General features: G+C 44.4%; 1 protein-coding gene across 1 annotated transcript in view; it reads right to left on the bottom strand.

The window, feature by feature from the left end:
* LOC308336762 (receptor-type tyrosine-protein phosphatase mu-like) overlaps positions 1-17,500 on the bottom strand; it is a 128,588-nt gene that overhangs the window by 39,392 nt on the left and 71,696 nt on the right. The window contains 2 exon segments of the mRNA XM_080794302.1: positions 12,483-12,585; positions 16,058-16,259. Coding sequence (XP_080650428.1) covers positions 12,483-12,585; positions 16,058-16,259 — 305 coding nt within the window.

Genomic DNA, 17,500 nt, shown 5'->3' with positions numbered 1-17,500 from the left:
AGAGAGAGAGAGAGAGAGAGAGAGAGAGAGAGAGAGAGACGGACAAATTAACAGACTCAGCGCACACAGCGCTCAGCAAATCAGAGTCCAGAGTTTGTTTCAGCACTGCGGAAAGGTGTGTGTCCCACACGAACAACACAACATAATATACACACTAATACACAACGATACACCATGATATACACAACAATACACCAACATACACACACTAATACTTTAACGTTTCCTTTTATGCTCCCGTTCAAATTAAAACACAATCCGTGAATTACGCATACCGCTATCGGTAAACGGTATCTTGCGGCCAATACCCATACGATGCATTTTGCCGTCTCCTTTATTTGCAGCTGGAGGTGTGCCCCGTGGGCGTGTTGATGCGAGGAAAAACAGAACGCACTCCTGTGATGGAGTGAAGTCCCTGCTTTATTGTGAGTGAGACTGTGTTGGTTGCGGAGTGGATGATAGATAGAAGAGCTGCCTGCTGGACAACAACACAATCAGTATCAAATACAAATGTATTTCAAGGCAGCGACGTGCGTCACTCTTCCAGTCTCCCGATGGGCAGAGACGCGTCGCTCTTCCATGGGCAGAGAGGGTGAAAGGCAAGCTTGCGCCAGGGAGAATGGGTATTGGGTAATGGGTAATGTACCTAGGTAATGTAAGGTAAATAGAGCCCTTAAGGTGGTCGCGTTTTCGGAAAACCGACGGAAAAACGCTGCTAAAAATCCGAAAACGCGTGCAGTGTGCAGGGACCTTTAGTGTCTCTGACGCAAGATACTAGGGCCCTAAATCTCTGTTAACAACCGGCTGTAAAAGACCTTCACAAGAGGAGAGGAGCGGAGAGGAGGATAAAAGAGAAACAGAAGCGAGAAGCTAAATATATTTTTCTACTTCAGGCAGACAACCAAGAAAAGTGTGTGTGTGTGTGTGTGTGTGTGTGTGTGTGTGTGTGTCAGAACTTTGGGTACAATAGATGTAATCCATACAATAGCGCCTGCCCTGAGGACAACGTGTTTACATACAACCTGTCAAATCCTCTGTCTCTCTTCTCTCTCTCTCTCCTCCCACTCAGTCTTTATTTCCCTCCTTTCATCTCCCTCCCACACTCGCTTTTTCTCTCGACAAATCTGTGTGTGCATGTGTGCATGTATACATGAACACGTACGTGCATGCGCGAGTGTGGACATAAATAAGTCTTTTGAAAAGTGACGTGTCTTCTGGACTAGGTGAAGGAAAAAAAAGGAAAGACTTTTTTTTTGTTGTAGTAAACGATTATTTGTAGTAAATGTTAGTTCTCTGCATTTGAAACAGCAGTGTGTTTGGACCACAGCCTCGCGTAGCGATACTACAGTTTTTCACGATTGTTAACAAACAAAATTCGAAAACAATTTGCACAACCTTCACTTCATGTACCTAATCGCTCCACACAATTTGCACTACATCACACTCCCTTTTCTGCATTAGACTTTCCTTCGTTCTTCTGATGTCAATTACACATTACCTTATTGTCCAAACACTACACACAATGTTCAGTTGTTGCACACACTTCTCACATCAAATTTCAAAGCATCAAACTACAACCACACCTTGCTGTCCAAACACTACACATAATGTTCAGTTGTTGCACACACTTCTCACATCAAATCTCAAAGCATCAAACTACAACACACCTTGCTGTCCAAACACTACACACAATGTTCAGTTGTTGCACACACTTCTCACATAAATCTCAAAGCATCAAACTACAACACACCTTGCTGTCCAAACACTACACACAATGTTCAGTTGTTGCACACACTTCTCACATAAATCTCAAAGCATCAAACTACAACACACCTTGCTGTCCAAACACTACACACAATGTTCAGTTGTTGCACACACTTCTCACATCAAATCTCAAAGCATCGACCTACAACACACCTTGCTGTCCAAACACTACACACAATGTTCAGTTGTTGCACACACTTCTCACATCAAATCTCAAAGCATCAAACTACAACACACCTTGCTGTCCAAACACTACACACAATGTTCAGTTGTTGCACACACTTCTCACATCAAATCTCAAAGCATCGACCTACAACACACCTTGCTGTCCAAACACTACACACAATGTTCAGTTGTTGCACACACTTCTCACATCAAATCTCAAAGCATCAAACTACAACCACACCTTGCTGTCCAAACACTACACACAATGTTCAGTTGTTGCACACCCTTCTCACATCAAATCTCAAAGCATCGACCTACAACACACCTTGCTGTCCAAACACTACACACAATGTTCAGTTGTTGCACACCCTTCTCACATCAAATCTCAAAGCATCGACCTACAACACACCTTGCTGTCCAAACACTACACACAATGTTCAGTTGTTGCACACACTTCTCACATAAAATCTCAAAGCATCGACCTACAACAAACAAATAGTCAAATCTCTAAACATTCAGATCTGTTGAGCAATTTGCTATCAGGATAGGAACGCAGCATAAAAGGGACTTGAGAGCCTTGAACAATGGAGAACCTTGAAGAGATCGACTACCAGAGAAGGAGAGGGGTAAGAGTGAGAGGAGGACGAGGAGGAGGTAGAGGAGTAGGTGGACAGAGAGGAGGAGGAGGAGGGAGAGGAGGACAAGGAGGGAGAGGAAGAGTTTTCCTCTGGTGTGTTTCGCACTGGTTCTTATCAGTTCGTTCATGTATCTGATTGTTGGGGGGAAAGAAGTTTCCACTTTCCAGTAGCTTTGAGACTGATTAGACTAACTAATTAATCTCTCAATACAGATTCTGCTAGCAGCAAAACCCAGTTCCTGTTTGAACAGAAAAAGATGTGGTGCCAGTCAGTTCTGTAGCCTAGGTTTTTTCCACACGGTATACCATAATTACTCCCTACGCGACATGCACACGTATGCTGTATAGGCCAGAGGTTCCCAAACGGTGGTGCGGTGCAGTCCGTGCACCACAGGGGGTGCACCCTGCACCGCACCACAGAGCGCTTTCTAGGGGGTGCGTGACATGAAAAAGCTAATGGTGGTGCTATGGTTTTATTTTAAATATATGAATATATTATGCCAATAATATACATATGTCACGTATATGCAGACTATATACCAAATTCAGGTTAATATATACGTGGATATAGGAAATATACTGTATGTCTCTATATAGCTTATGCGACATATACAGGCGGCCAATTTCGAATAACATGTCACCTAATTGTTGCACATATTAAAACATATATATTTCTATATATTTCATTATAGTATAGTTCTTATACATATAATATAGTTCATATATTTAATTTCCATGCATGTGCGTCAGCTAGGTCAGGAGGTAGCGTTTGGGAACCGCTGCTGTAGGCTATATTCTCGCCAATGGATGAAATAATTAGCAGACTATAACACCCTATTTCTTTTGTTTTACTTCAGCCCCGTATACTACGTATATAGAGTATGACGGTATACCACTTCCCCCAGAGGCAAACATATTGTTTCCTTTAATTTGAACCAAATGGGTTCCCAGATTGGACTGCCATCAACTCGCTTTGCAGTTTTCTGATCCGGTCAACAGCAGATGCACGACTCCAGGCGTGCGGGAAACAACATACAGCAGAAACAACAGCAGCACATGTGCTCCTCCTAAATGACTCTCCTCTGTCACAGGCGTCATCCTTTTACTAGGGCTTGAACCCCTAACGTTAGCACGTCTTCAAAATACAAAAGAACTGCACTGCCCTATTATACACCAACCCGACGGGATCAGCACCTTATCGTGGTGGGGTGGTTTGCGTCTCCATGACCCCTATAGAGCTATGTCGGCAGGAGTAGGCTATGGTACACCTGGCATCCACCCATCACCCAAGAGTGATTCCACTGGCCCTCCAGGTTGGGAAAAAAAAGAAACCAGAAGCAGAGCAAATTCACCAAATCCGGGGAACGCTGTAGCCAGTCCTCACAACAGGAGAGACACCATGACACACAGGGGTGGGGGAAGCCAACAGGACGCCCTCGGGCTGAATTTCCGCCACTGCTGAACCCCAAAAACATCATGAAGATCGGAAACGACCACCTGGAGGCGCACCGTTGAGAAAGAAAGGCAAGATGTTTGAGGTCCGGGCTTAACTTCCGGCAGTCTTCCGGGTGCTTCAAAACGCCACTGAGCAACTTCCATTGAAATGAATAGCAGGGGGGGGGGGGGGGGGGGGGGGGGGCAGCCGCTCCGGTCCTCCCTCTATCCTTTATAACTCTATGGTAATATCACTTATTTGCCGATATCTCATTTGGCTGACGAGTTGAAACATTTCTAAATCCAAAATCAGACATTTTCCTCCCCTTAAAGTTACTGCACTTTGGCTTTGTAGGGCAGTATAATATAACAGCATTCTAACTTATATTCTAATGGGCAGCAGACTAATCAATCGTGCAGCACTAGTTGGCTGTCCAATTAATTTTAGTTACTCTATACAGCATGTTTGTGCCTATGTTTTTCTCAATCTCAATTCTTCTGTAGGAAAAAAAATCGAGATTCACATTTGAGCAAGAATCGTGCATATGGAACTTTCAGAATGATGTAGCTTTCAAGTATGACATTGACAAGTATGTCATAAATGACAAGTATGGTGTGCGGGCTCCATCCACTATATACTAAAGTTTCTGTAGCCCGGCATGTGCGTATTCTACGTCCGCATAAATTAAAGTATGTCATTTATTTCCCACCATGTTGCTGGGCATATACTGTACGTAGCTTGAAAAAAAGCTACAATTCATTTCACATCAGATGAACGGCGTTGCACATCAAATGAGTTTTGAGTGCAGCTCGTCGATCACATCAAAGAGAGGATTTCCATCTCCAACCCTTAGCGTTTACACATACTCATGTTTAATTCAATCTCTGTGTCAATGCAGTGTCCAGGGCTCTCTCAACTGATGGCTCCATGCAGCACATCATAAGAACATGCCATTATCAGCCAGGTGCCGAAAAGGAACATGGAAATGCGTTCACCATGTCAGCCTGCCTCCACTATCTCTCATCATTTAAGACACTTCCCTGCCAGGGACCCATTGATTGAAAACCACGCAATTACATGCTGTACTACAGATAAGACACCTGACAGTTTAAAAGGTGCCATGATTAGCACTTATATGAGAAGTAGGTCCTTCTCCTTTTAGTCTGGAAAAAGAGAGTCCTGTGATCGAAAACGTCACACAGACAATTCCGGTGCAATGAAAAGCATCTGTCGCATCGGAGCCACCGCAGCAAGGCGAGCGTTTCATTTTGTTCTTCCTTATACTGTTCGGCGCTATCAGCACCTGCTGTCTTCATACAATTGGACTGGTCATGAGAACCGGAGCAGAGGGAAAAGTCGCACCCCATCCGATACGGACCTGGTGATAATTGGACGAAGTGGGACCAAGGAAGACCTGACCCGGGTTATGACGGGGCGACTATAATGGAAATGTATTAGACCCTGTCCGACCGGGGTCTCTACTCCAGAGAGAGCCGGGGACCTGTTATGGGCCCCCCTTGACAATTAGATGCTGCATCTCAAGGGGCTGTATTCTTGTACTAATAATCGGAAATCTAGCCCCGTAATGGACCCAGTGACGCCTGGGAAAAGAACAGTGGCATGAAGGGTCGACGTGTGTGTGCGTGTGTGCACGTGCGTGCGTGCGTCACATGCACATGCACATGCACGCGCACGCACGCACGCACGCACACACACACACACACACACACACACACACACACACACACACACACACACACACACACACACACACACACACACACACACACACACACACACACACAGTATTTTAATATCTGTCTGTTGTATTTAGAATTAAGAATAAATTGTCATGTCACACAGTGCAAACACACAGACAGACAGACAGACAGACATGCACTTTCTGTACCGTTGCTGATAGCTATTAAACTGGATTAGTGCAGGGTGTGTGTGTGTGTGTGTGTGTGTGTGTGTGTGTGTGCTTGCGCTTGCGTGTGTGTGTGTGTGTGTGTGTGCGTGCGTGCGTGCGTGTGTGATTGACACCAGAGCTAGCATTTTAACAGGCTAATCCCTCCTTAATCCCAGCCGCTCCCAGCTAATAGCTAGCGTAACATAGCATCGCTAATGAGCTAAATCCTTCAATGAGGATTAAACAACAACATGGACATGACAACTGTTGACATGACAACTGTTGACATGAGGACTGTTGCTGATGACACTGTATAACAAGTACGTGTCCCCATTGTCACTGAGTTCTATCCATCCATTGCATACGGGTTAGTCCGAAATACCTGGCCAGTAAAAGACCCAGTGAAGTGAAAAATACGTTTTTCACAGTGGTGAAGTTGTCCTTTAATATATTAGCGCCCCTCACTTCACATGGGTGTGATTTTTATATCAAAAGTCCACAAAAATACAATTTGAATTGCTTCCTTTGAAAGAAAACATGATGCATGGTGACGTGTCTACAGAGTAAAAGGTCTTCCCGGCACCCCAGAGCTCCTATTTTGAAGGAATCCCGGGGCTGATTGTGTTTAAGTAATGGACTGCCGCTGTTCAAAAATCACACCCGTGATGTGAGGGGCGCTCTTCTCATCATACATCATCATACATCACATTCCGTGCTCAACCAATCGAATCATCACAAATGTCATTCCGGCAAATCACAATTTGCGTCTACAATTTTTTTCCGTCCTCACTTTTGTCTTCAATGTTTGTGTTTACGCAAACACCAACAGCTGGGCAATTGAAATGATATACGTAGTTCTCCCTCGGGTGTGTCTGCACTACTGCCATCTACTGGCCACCCATAGATACTTGTAATAAGCTCCTATGTCATGTTTAATCGATTCACTGAAGAACTTATCGCCGTGGCAACACGCTAGTGACATCACTCTGAACACTTAAGTACATGCGTAAAAGAGCCCACTGGGTGTTCTGACCGGTGAGCTCTTATAAACATAACATTCTTGTAAACACAATATATACAAACAAACAGAAGGTCCATGAAGCCATGCTTTCCCACGGCTCAGCCGATAGCGGCTCTCATAGTTACCGAGACGACAGCTCGGACAGCAGCGGGGACAGCTCGGACAGCAGCGGAGACGTAGAGGACAGCTCTGACAGCGGGGACAGCTCTCACAGCGTGGACAGAGAGGACAGCTCTCACAGCGGGGACAGAGAGGACAGCTCTCACAGCGGAGACAGAGAGGACAGCTCTCACAGCGGAGACAGAGAGGACAGCTCTCACAGCGGGGACAGAGAGGACAGCTCTCACAGCGGGGACAGAGAGGACAGCTCTCACAGCGGGGACAGAGAGGACAGCTCTCACAGCGGGGACAGAGAGGACAGCTCTCACAGCGGAGACAGAGAGGACAGCTCTCGCAGCGGGGACAGCTCTCACAGCGTGGACAGAGAGGACAGCTCTCACAGCGGAGACAGAGAGGACAGCTCTCACAGCGGGGACAGAGAGGACAGCTCTCACAGCGGGGACAGAGAGGACAGCTCTCACAGCGGGGACAGAGAGGACAGCTCTCACAGCGGAGACAGAGAGGACAGCTCTCGCAGCGGGGGACAGCTCTCACAGCGTGGACAGAGAGGACAGCTCTCACAGCGGGGACAGCTCTCACAGCGGGGACAGAGAGGACAGCTCTCGCAGCGGGGACAGAGAGGACAGCTCTCAAAATGGCGGAGACAGGGAGCACAGCCCGGCCGATCGGCGCTCCTCTCACAGCGGCGACCGAGAGGCCAACGCCACACTGGACAAGCTTCTCCGCGACTTCCGCATCCTGAAGCGGGAGCGGCGCAAGCGGCAGCTGTACACCACCCACTGCCAGGACGAGATCCGCAAGCAGCGGCAGGAGGTGGAGAAGCTGCGACTGCGGCAGCGCGACCTCCAGCAGAGCCTGGCGGCGGCCGAGGGCGTGCAGGACGCGGAGCACGCCGAGCGCCTGGCCGTCCTCCTGGAGATGGACGAGACGGAGGACGCCATCGAGCGGGAGCGGCGCCGCCAGGCCACGCTGGACGGGGAGATGGCCGTCGTCCAGCGGACGCTGAAGAAGAAGGAGCACACCATGGCGCGGCAGAGCGGCCGCGCCGGCCTCAACCGCAGGCAGGTCCACAGCCTGGACTACCAGCTGGACGTGACGCGCTCCTACCTGGACGAGCAGGTCACGCAGAACGTGCGCCTCCGCCACGAGCTGGACATCCTGCGCAAGGTGCGCGTCCACTTCCTGGGCCTGCGCGGCCGGCTGGAGGGGGAGCTGGAGCAGGTGCGCCGCCAGGTGATGGAGCTCACCGACCACACCAACGCCACGTACGAGGCCCGTGTGCGGGCGCAGCGGGAGGCCAAGGACCTGCGGAGGAAGGAGGCGCAGGAGCTGGCGCACGGCCACGTCCGCAGGAAGGAGGAGACGGCAGGCCTGGAGCTGGAGGGGCGCCTCGACGCGTTCGCCCGGACCAAGAACCGCTACCGGACCGCCCCGGACGACGAGGAGCGCGCCTGGGTGGGCGGGGGCGGCGACTCCATCCAGACCCTGGAGGAGGTGTTCCTGAGGGTCAAGGCCGTGGTGGGCGAGCCCGACCTGGGGCCCGACCGCGTGCTGTGGAGGTACATCCGCGGCGAGGAGATGAACGACGAGCTCACCGTGTCCGTCGGCGACCAGACGGACGAGGCGGAGGAGCTCAAGACCCACTCGGTTCAGCTGGACGAGGCCACGAGCCTCATGGCGAAGGAGGACCTGGCGGCCACCAAGCGCCACCTCAGACTGATGAAGGTGACGGCGGCCCGGCAGCTGGACCTGGAGAAGAAGCTGAAGAACGTGGAGTTCATGCTGAACGCAACGGCGCCCACCATGGACCAGTTCCGGAACCTCAACGACAGCATCCTGAACACGGTGTCGCGGCGCGAGAAGAAGAGGATGGACGAGGAGCTGGGCAATGACCTGAGGGTGAAGGATGAGCACCTCATGACCTACATGGACCTGGTGGAGAAGAAGACCGGCGACCTGCTCCACTGGGAGGCGGACCTGCTCGCCTGGAAGGCCAAGCGCTCTCAGAGCTGACCTGCTCACCTGGCAGGCCTCCTTTGTCTAGTGCAATGGTTCTCGAAACGTTATGTGTACACTCTCAGAGTTACAGAGCTGTGAGGGTCCATTTGGTTCCATGTGTACACTCTCAGAGTTACAGACCTGTAAGGGTCCATTTGGTTCCATGTGTACACTCTCAGAGTTACAGACCTGTAAGGGTCCATTTGGTTCCATGTGTACACTCTCAGAGTTACAGAGCTGTAAGGGTCCATTTGGTTCCATGTGTACACTCTCAGAGTTACAGACCTGTAAGGGTCCATTTGGTTCCATGTGTACACTCTCAGAGTTACAGATCAGTAAGTGTCCATTTGGTTCCATGTGTACACTCTCAGAGTTACAGACCTGTAAGGGTCCATTTGGTTCCATGTGTACACTCTCAGAGTTACAGACCTGTAAGGGTCCATTTGGTTCCATGTGTACACTCTCAGAGTTACAGAGCTGTAAGGGTCCATTTGGTTCCATGTGTACACTCTCAGAGTTACAGACCTGTAAGGGTCCATTTGGTTCCATGTGTACACTCTCAGAGTTACAGATCAGTAAGTGTCCATTTGGTTCCATGTGTACACTCTCAGAGTTACAGAGCTGTAAGGGTCCATTTGGTTCCATGTGTACACTCTCAGAGTTACAGACCTGTAAGGGTCCATTTGGTTCCATGTGTACACTCTCAGAGTTACAGACCTGTAAGGGTCCATTTGGTTCCATGTGTACACTCTCAGAGTTACAGACCTGTAAGGGTCCATTTGGTTCCATGTGTACACTCTCAGAGTTACAGATCAGTAAGTGTCCATTTGGTTCCATGTGTACACTCTCAGAGTTACAGACCTGTAAGGGTCCATTTGGTTCCATGTGTACACTCTCAGAGTTACAGAGCTGTAAGGGTCCATTTGGTTCCATGTGTACACTCTCAGAGTTACAGATCAGTAAGAGAGAGTCCCTGCAATCCACTAGCGGTACAACGTCACACTAAACTAATACATTTAACAATCCATAATCAATAATCTAAAAATAAATAATAATAATAATAATAATAATAATAAAATATAGCTGCAAACATTCAGAAGTCAGAGGTCTTCTACGAATGACTGTGAGCTTCAGTTCCTGAGGGGTTCTCATGGCCTTCTACCATATTGCTGAATTTGGTGGAAAACGACAGCCCAAAAACTGCTTAACATGGTGGAATCTGTATGGAAACAATGAGGGGTCTATCCCTAAAAATACTACTAATACTACTAATACTAATAATACTAATAGGGCTTGACCCCTAAAAAACATAAAATACTAATACAAATATAATATAATATAAAATAATATAATATAACATAACATAACATAACATAACATAACATAATGTAATATCCTATTTTGGGATGTCATTATAGGTTTTAAAGTTTTAATACATTCTCTCACTCAAAATCTTTTAAAACAATATTTATCTTGTAGAACTGCTATTTTTTTTGCTTTAAGGTTTTTCAGTAATAGGCCTAATCAATCAGTCTAATTGATAGAACAATAACAAGACGAGAATCCATAGATGGACGTCTTCAGCCCCAAAGAGTGTGAAGAGGCGAGATGAGGCATTCATAATAATACCCTGTATGGGTACAGTACTATGACAACGGGTACACTATTAATGCAGTGGTTCAAAAAGGACCCCCAAATTGAAAAGATATGCCAGGGACCCCCGCCTAAGAGAAGTTGTTTATGGCTCTATAGCAGTGATTCTCAACCAATTTAATTTCAAGGACCCCCAGTTTGACATGCATTAGTCTATACGGAGTCGGACCCCCATTTAATAGCATTTCTATCTCTGAGACCCCGATTTATATTGTAAAATCAATGATAATTTAACTCTGAGAGTGTGCAAATGGCACTTGGTTGTGTTTGTATGTACACTCTCAGAGTTACAGACCCATAAGGGTCCATTTGGTTCCAAACTATCCCTCCAAACTATCCCTCAAGGACCCCTGGGGGTCCCCGGACCCCACTTTGGGAGCCACTGCACTATTGTATATCTAAAGGAGCATCCTGTAGGTTCCCATGACATCGCTCCCAGTCAATACCAGTGGTGGGAAAAGTACTCACACTTAAAATCTAATATCAATACTGCAATGTAGAAGTACTCAGTTACAAGTAAAAGTCAGGAATTCAAACTTTACTTGATTACAAACATTTTGGCATCAAAATGCACTTGAAGTACCAAAAGTTTTATCGGCTATATGGCTGAAATGTATATAGGGCTGATCTATGGTTGAAGTGGCTCATGTATGTTTTTTTTTTTTTTAATATAAAAAGTAAAAATCTACAAAATAACTAGTGACTAAAGTTTTCATATAATTGTAGTGGAGTAAAAGTACAAATTATGTGAATACGAGATGTAGTGGAGTAGAAGTAAAAGTATTGCACATTTTCAAGTAAAGTACAAACGTCTCAACAGTACTTAATTAAATGTACTTATTTACTTTCCACCACTGGTCAATAGAATACAATAATACACATATTGCAAAAGATTGCTTGAAGCGCTTTTTGATATAAAAAAATACACAAAAGTTCAAAATAATCACTTTTTTATATCCATTCTTAGTTATGCCCATACTATGGGCCTTGATGTCAGGCTCTGCAATTTGTGAACACTACCTTTAGTTTTCATAATCATAAATGCCTGTATCGTGTACTTCATCTGATTTCACCAATTATGTATTCCTCCACAATATGCTTTTGAACCCATGACATTTTGTGAATAGTCTATTCAATGGCTGAAGGCCATTTGACCTGCAGGTGAAATCGCTGGTACACAGAAGTCTAAAGCCTGATTTAGCCTGGTGCATGACAAAGATTCTTTATGGTAACTGGCCCCAAAGGGGACACGGCCAAGAGGTGTGTGTGTGTGCGTGTGTGTGTGTGTGTGTGTGTGTGTGTGTGTGTGTGTGCGTGTGTGTGTGCGCGTGCGTGCGATTGAGAGTCTCAAGCTGCTATCAGCTCAATATCACAGGATGTTGTGAACCCATTAAAACCCAGACACACGCACTACATATTTCATATTTCAAGTGTCAATAGTTAATGAAGGTAAGAAAACAGAATACAGAATTAATGGAATATTTTAGATGAAAGCTTAAAGTATTCAAAAGAAAAAGGATTTGTGATGGTGAAGTGTAATTTGAAGATTTTTTTTTTACTTTGCAAAAACTATTCGGAATATTCTTACTGATGTTTTTTTAAATAACATCTTTCAGAAAGTTTGAATAGAATAATGGACATTTGTTAATGAATAAAAAATACAACCTTCACACATTCAGACACAAAGCACTCAGGGCTGTGTGTGTGTGTGTGTGTGTGTGTGTGTGTGTGTGTGTGTGTGTGTGTGGGCGTGTGTGTGCGTGCGCGCGCATGTACATACCTGACAGGGGCTCCTCTACTCTGAGCAGGTTTCAGCAGAACAGTCACCGTTGACTCTGTCTGGTTCAGAGGAGACTCTTGATCATAACCTGGCATGAGAGGAGCTGAGGAGAGGAGAGGAAGAGACGAGAAGAGAAGAGAAGATCTCAGTGACCTGTGAGGACTCGTGGATGAGGCTTATGACCGAAAACACCTACGCTGTGCTGAGCTATAGCTGTTGAAGCACAACATGGTAGCTGGAACCCAAAGGTCCACCCACCAGACCACCAGACTGCTTAGAGACCTGGGAGTCAGAAGCCAGAGCCAGTGCTTGCTTAATATACAATAGATAGATATATTAGTGAACAAAAACCTGAACATGTGAACCATTAGGCTAAATAACAAATAGCGCACATGTCATTGGAATGATCGAGTTTGGACGCACAGTCGCACACAGCCCGTGACAACCGCACACAAGCTGCTCTTTTGCAAATAGTGTCACGGTGTGTCAGGTGAGGACCCAGAATCAGAACCAAGCAGGCAAACTGATGCAGTCCAATATATTTATTAACATAAACTCACAGTAAAGTGTAGCAGGACAAACACAGTAACAACTAGAACTGCACTCTGCCGAGTGCATACTTGCTTGTTGAACACTAGTAGGCCATAAATGGCCTACTAGTGCGCAAGCAGAGCGCGCAAGTACTTTCGACCGCTGGAAAGTATCACATCTCAGTATCTCTGTGAAGGAACGTTTGAAATGTATAATCATTACGTGTAACTATTTGCTACCTAACTACTTTTTTACAGAAAAATGAATCATTGATATGTGATGAAAAAAAAGGTATATAAACTGAATTAAAATATATTATACAGTATAATTATTTTATTACTTATTGTAAATTGTCAATTGTTTTAAATGTATTTCATTTTGTACTATAGTGATATTAATACTAAATCATGATCAGAGTAATATGTGTCTCTAACTTCAATTTCTGTAATAATACTTTCAAATTTGTTGAAATATACATGATCTAAAATACTTCCGAAATCTGTAGTTGGATTTGTATTTAATTGTTTAAAGCCTAATCTTGACATGAAGGTCTTTATATTTATATCTTTTTCAGTATAATGGTCTTCATTGAAATCTCCTATTATCATAATTGTGGAAGTCGGAGATGATAGATACTTTACCATTTTCTTGAGAAATGTGTTTAATTCCGTAAGGTTTGTTTTAGGTGATCTGTACATAAGAATGATATATAGATCTTTATTTTTTACATGTATACATACGTGTTCTACTTTTTCTAATATCTCGATTTCTTTTTGAATTATTTCAATGGCAATATCTTCTTTTATAGCAAACATAACTCCCCCACCTATATCATATTCTCTGTCATTCCTGATTGTTTTGTAATTGGTGTTCATTGTTTTTAATTTAAAAGTAATGTTATTATTTTTCTTTAAGTGTGTTTCAGTAAAAGCTATTAGATCCAACATTTCGAGTTGGGAATCTGAGTTTATATCTTGTAAATGTGTTAGATAACCTCTGATGTTCAACAATCCAATTTTTAATGAATGTTTTAATGGTAATTGAGTTATCTTCCGTATATTTGGATTTTCTAGAGGTGATTGTCGTAATCGTATCATTTCTCTATCTACTTTGATCTTTTTAGGACTAAAATCAAGTATATATAGATCTCTTATCCTTTTCACTCGACTGAATGCTACATAGGCTTGTCCCGGGTTAAAACGTGAGCCCTTCATAGATACGACAATCTCTTGTATAGTTAAACCTTGAACCTTATGAATAGTTAATCCCCAAGCAAATGTCAACGGGAATTGAAACCTATTTGTTGATCCTGTTCTTCTGCCTCCATGGAAAATTATAGCTTCATGTCTGTATATTGGAACTGCTTCTGGGTAATTTTTATATTTACTATTAGACTTCGCATTAAGACCAACATCTTTGTCTTGGAATTTAACAAGTATTACTGTAACATAGGTGTCGTTTTTCTCAAAGTCAATATACTCAACAAGTCCTCTGATACCGTTGACTATTCCATCAGATACCATTACATTAGTAGTCAACATCACTTGTGCACCAATTGCTATACTGAGTGTTGTTGGTAAACCTCCTGTTTGTGATAGTTTACTTTTTGTGCAATCCAGATCAAATAACCGTGTGTCTTTATCTTTTCTACTATCTTCTGCCTTTATATGAAAAATAGTAATAGTAAATAGTAAGTGATGACGTAAGAGATATGGTCATCTGTGTAGTCTGGTCCCAGCAGACCAGGCACAGATTTACAAATTACAAATCACATTACAACTACATACAGAGTATGTAGTTGTAATTTGATTAGCAGTATACCGTGGTTACTTGGTTCCAAAAAGTGAAGCCAAGTTTTTTTCAACCGTAAGTCTGTGCCTGGTTTGCTGGGACCAGTTACAACATTACGTCATCGTTGAGAACTGGGACCAGAGTACATGGTGTGTGTATATGTATGAATAGCTCTCAGTGATGACGTAAGAGATATGGTCATCTGTGTAGTCTGTTCCCAGCAGACCAGGCACAGATTTACAAATTACAAATCACATTGTAATTTGATTAGCAGTATACTGTGGTTACTTGGTTCCAAAAAGTGAAGCCAAGTTTTTTTCAACCGTAAGTCTGTGCCTGGTTTGCTGGGACCAGTTACAACATTACGTCATCCTTGAGAGAGTACATGGTGTGTATATGACGTAATGTTGTAACTTGTAACTTGTAACATTACGTCATATACACACCATGTACTCTCTCAAGGATGACGTAATGTTGTAACTGGTCCCAGCAAACCAGGCACAGACTTACGGTTGAAGAAAACTTGGCTTCACTTCGAAGAGACCAAGCGAAATGATTACTTGCGCGCTCTGCTTGCGCAAGTAATGATTTATAATCTGACAAGGGAACACTGAACACAGGGAGGTTTATAAAGACTAGACACAGGTGCAACAGAACAACAATCAACACTGGGATTGGCTGGGAGACTAACAGGACACAGGTGGAGAAAACTAGTAATCACAGGGAGGTGAGACAAGACAGGCAGAACAGTAACTAGGGAAAACAGGAAACACTAGACTACATAATAAAAGTATACAACAGACTGATAACGTGACAAATAGCTGCATCTCCTCCTCTCCTTTCTGTCTGTCACTGTGGTGGTCCGTGACACCGTGACCAATGACCACGTTTATGACAGTCTAGATTGTCTCGCTGCAGTGGCTGGGTTGTCACGGGTCAACCTAAACCTTAACGTAGCCTGTACAGTGTACAGTATATATGTGACACTGGTGGTGGTGGGCTGGGGGGGTACCTATCTCCGACGGTCCCCACTTGCGCTGGCACGGAACATTTGGCATTCGAGCGACGCGTCGGGTTTATCCATAAACGAGGACGAGACGAGGAGATTGCACATACCGGGTCTGTAACTCCAGAAAGCCATGGGCCTGCTGTAGATTAGGCTACAGTAGGCTACTCACGTTGGGAGACTTGACTCTCCAGCTGCAGCAGTCCACTCTGAACTAGCCTACTGATTATTTTATGAATATTCTTACCAGATATCTTGGTCGTGAACTGTTGAATGACGGCTGGTCCAAAGCCTTTGACGGTAGAGGCTCTTATTGTGAAGGAGTAGGTGGAGCCAGGGTACAGCCCCGTGAACACGTGGATCGTCTCATTGGCCAGTTTCACCACCTTGCCACTCTGATTGGACAGATCGAACTCTGTGTCGAAGGAGCTCAACGCTTTGTAGGAGATCTGACAAAATAAGAGACAGAAAATAATTAACACCTTATAATAATAATAATAATAATAATAATAATAATAATATGCATTGATTGTTTGATTGATTGAATACTTTATTAGTCAGAAAAATCTAATTTGGGCACGGTTTCAACCCCAAACAAAGCCCCATTGACTTCCATTTTAGGGATGTCCCGATCACGTTACATCCAAAATCACAGACAATATGATACAATAGTACAATAGTATAATACAATAGTCTAATATCATGATCCCGATCAGGGTTTTATTTTTGGCTCCCGATCCAATCATTTGATCGGCCCCGATTTCCAATCACGTTATCAAATCGGGACAACCCTACTTCAAATACACAAATGTACGTGGCTGTGTGAATGTGTAAGTGGCTGTACTTCTGTGTATGTTAAATGTACGTGGCTGTGTGAATGTGTAAGTGGCTGTACTTCTGTGGGCAATAATGTGAGCACCGATGAACCCAGCAGTTTGCTTTTTATTTTCCTCACTTGTTTTAGTGCCCCAACCACGTGGAATGACTTATACAGCTTAAATTAAAGATCTGCTCTCCCATTACATACGGTCAATTTAAATCTTTGATTGCAGACTTACCCCCAAGTGTCTGCAACTGTTTTTGAACACGCATTAGATCACACAATGAGGAAATGTTGCCGTTCTGTTCTGTTTTGTTGTTTTTGTTTATTGCTTTGAAAATATTGTATTATGTTGTACTGTTTCTCGACGACACTGCAAATGAGAGAAACCTCAATGTCTCTCGAGAATAAAAAAAGGTTTGAATTAATTAATTAATTAATTATTGTGTGTTATATTTGAGGGTCAAATCCCCTCCTATGGCCAGCTTTGTGTGTTTGTGTGTACCACATTTGTGATGATTTGATTGGCATGTTTTGTGCGTGATGATTTGATTGGCTGAGCACGAATGTGTATGATATTTGTGTATGATGATGTATGATGATAAGAGCGCCCCTCACATCTCATGAGTGTGATTTTGTAATATATCAATGATTCGTGATGAAAAACTTGAATAGCATGTGTGAACATTTGTGTGTGTGTGTGTGTGTGTGTGTGTGTGTGTTGGGTGTGTGTGTGTGTGTGTGTGTGTGTGTGTGTTGGGCGTGTGTGTGTGTGTGTGTGTGTGTGTGTGTGTGTGTGTGTGTGTGTGTGTGTGTGAGTGTGTGTGTGTTGGGTGTGTGTGTGTGTGTGTGTGTGTGTGTGTGTGTTGG

Source organism: Protomyctophum bolini (genome assembly GCF_963924005.1).
Source record: "Protomyctophum bolini genome assembly, chromosome: 21".
Lineage (NCBI taxonomy): Eukaryota > Metazoa > Chordata > Actinopteri > Myctophiformes > Myctophidae > Protomyctophum > Protomyctophum bolini.
The sequence above is the reverse complement of the archived record's forward strand: the minus strand, read 5'-3'. Positions and strand labels throughout refer to the sequence as shown.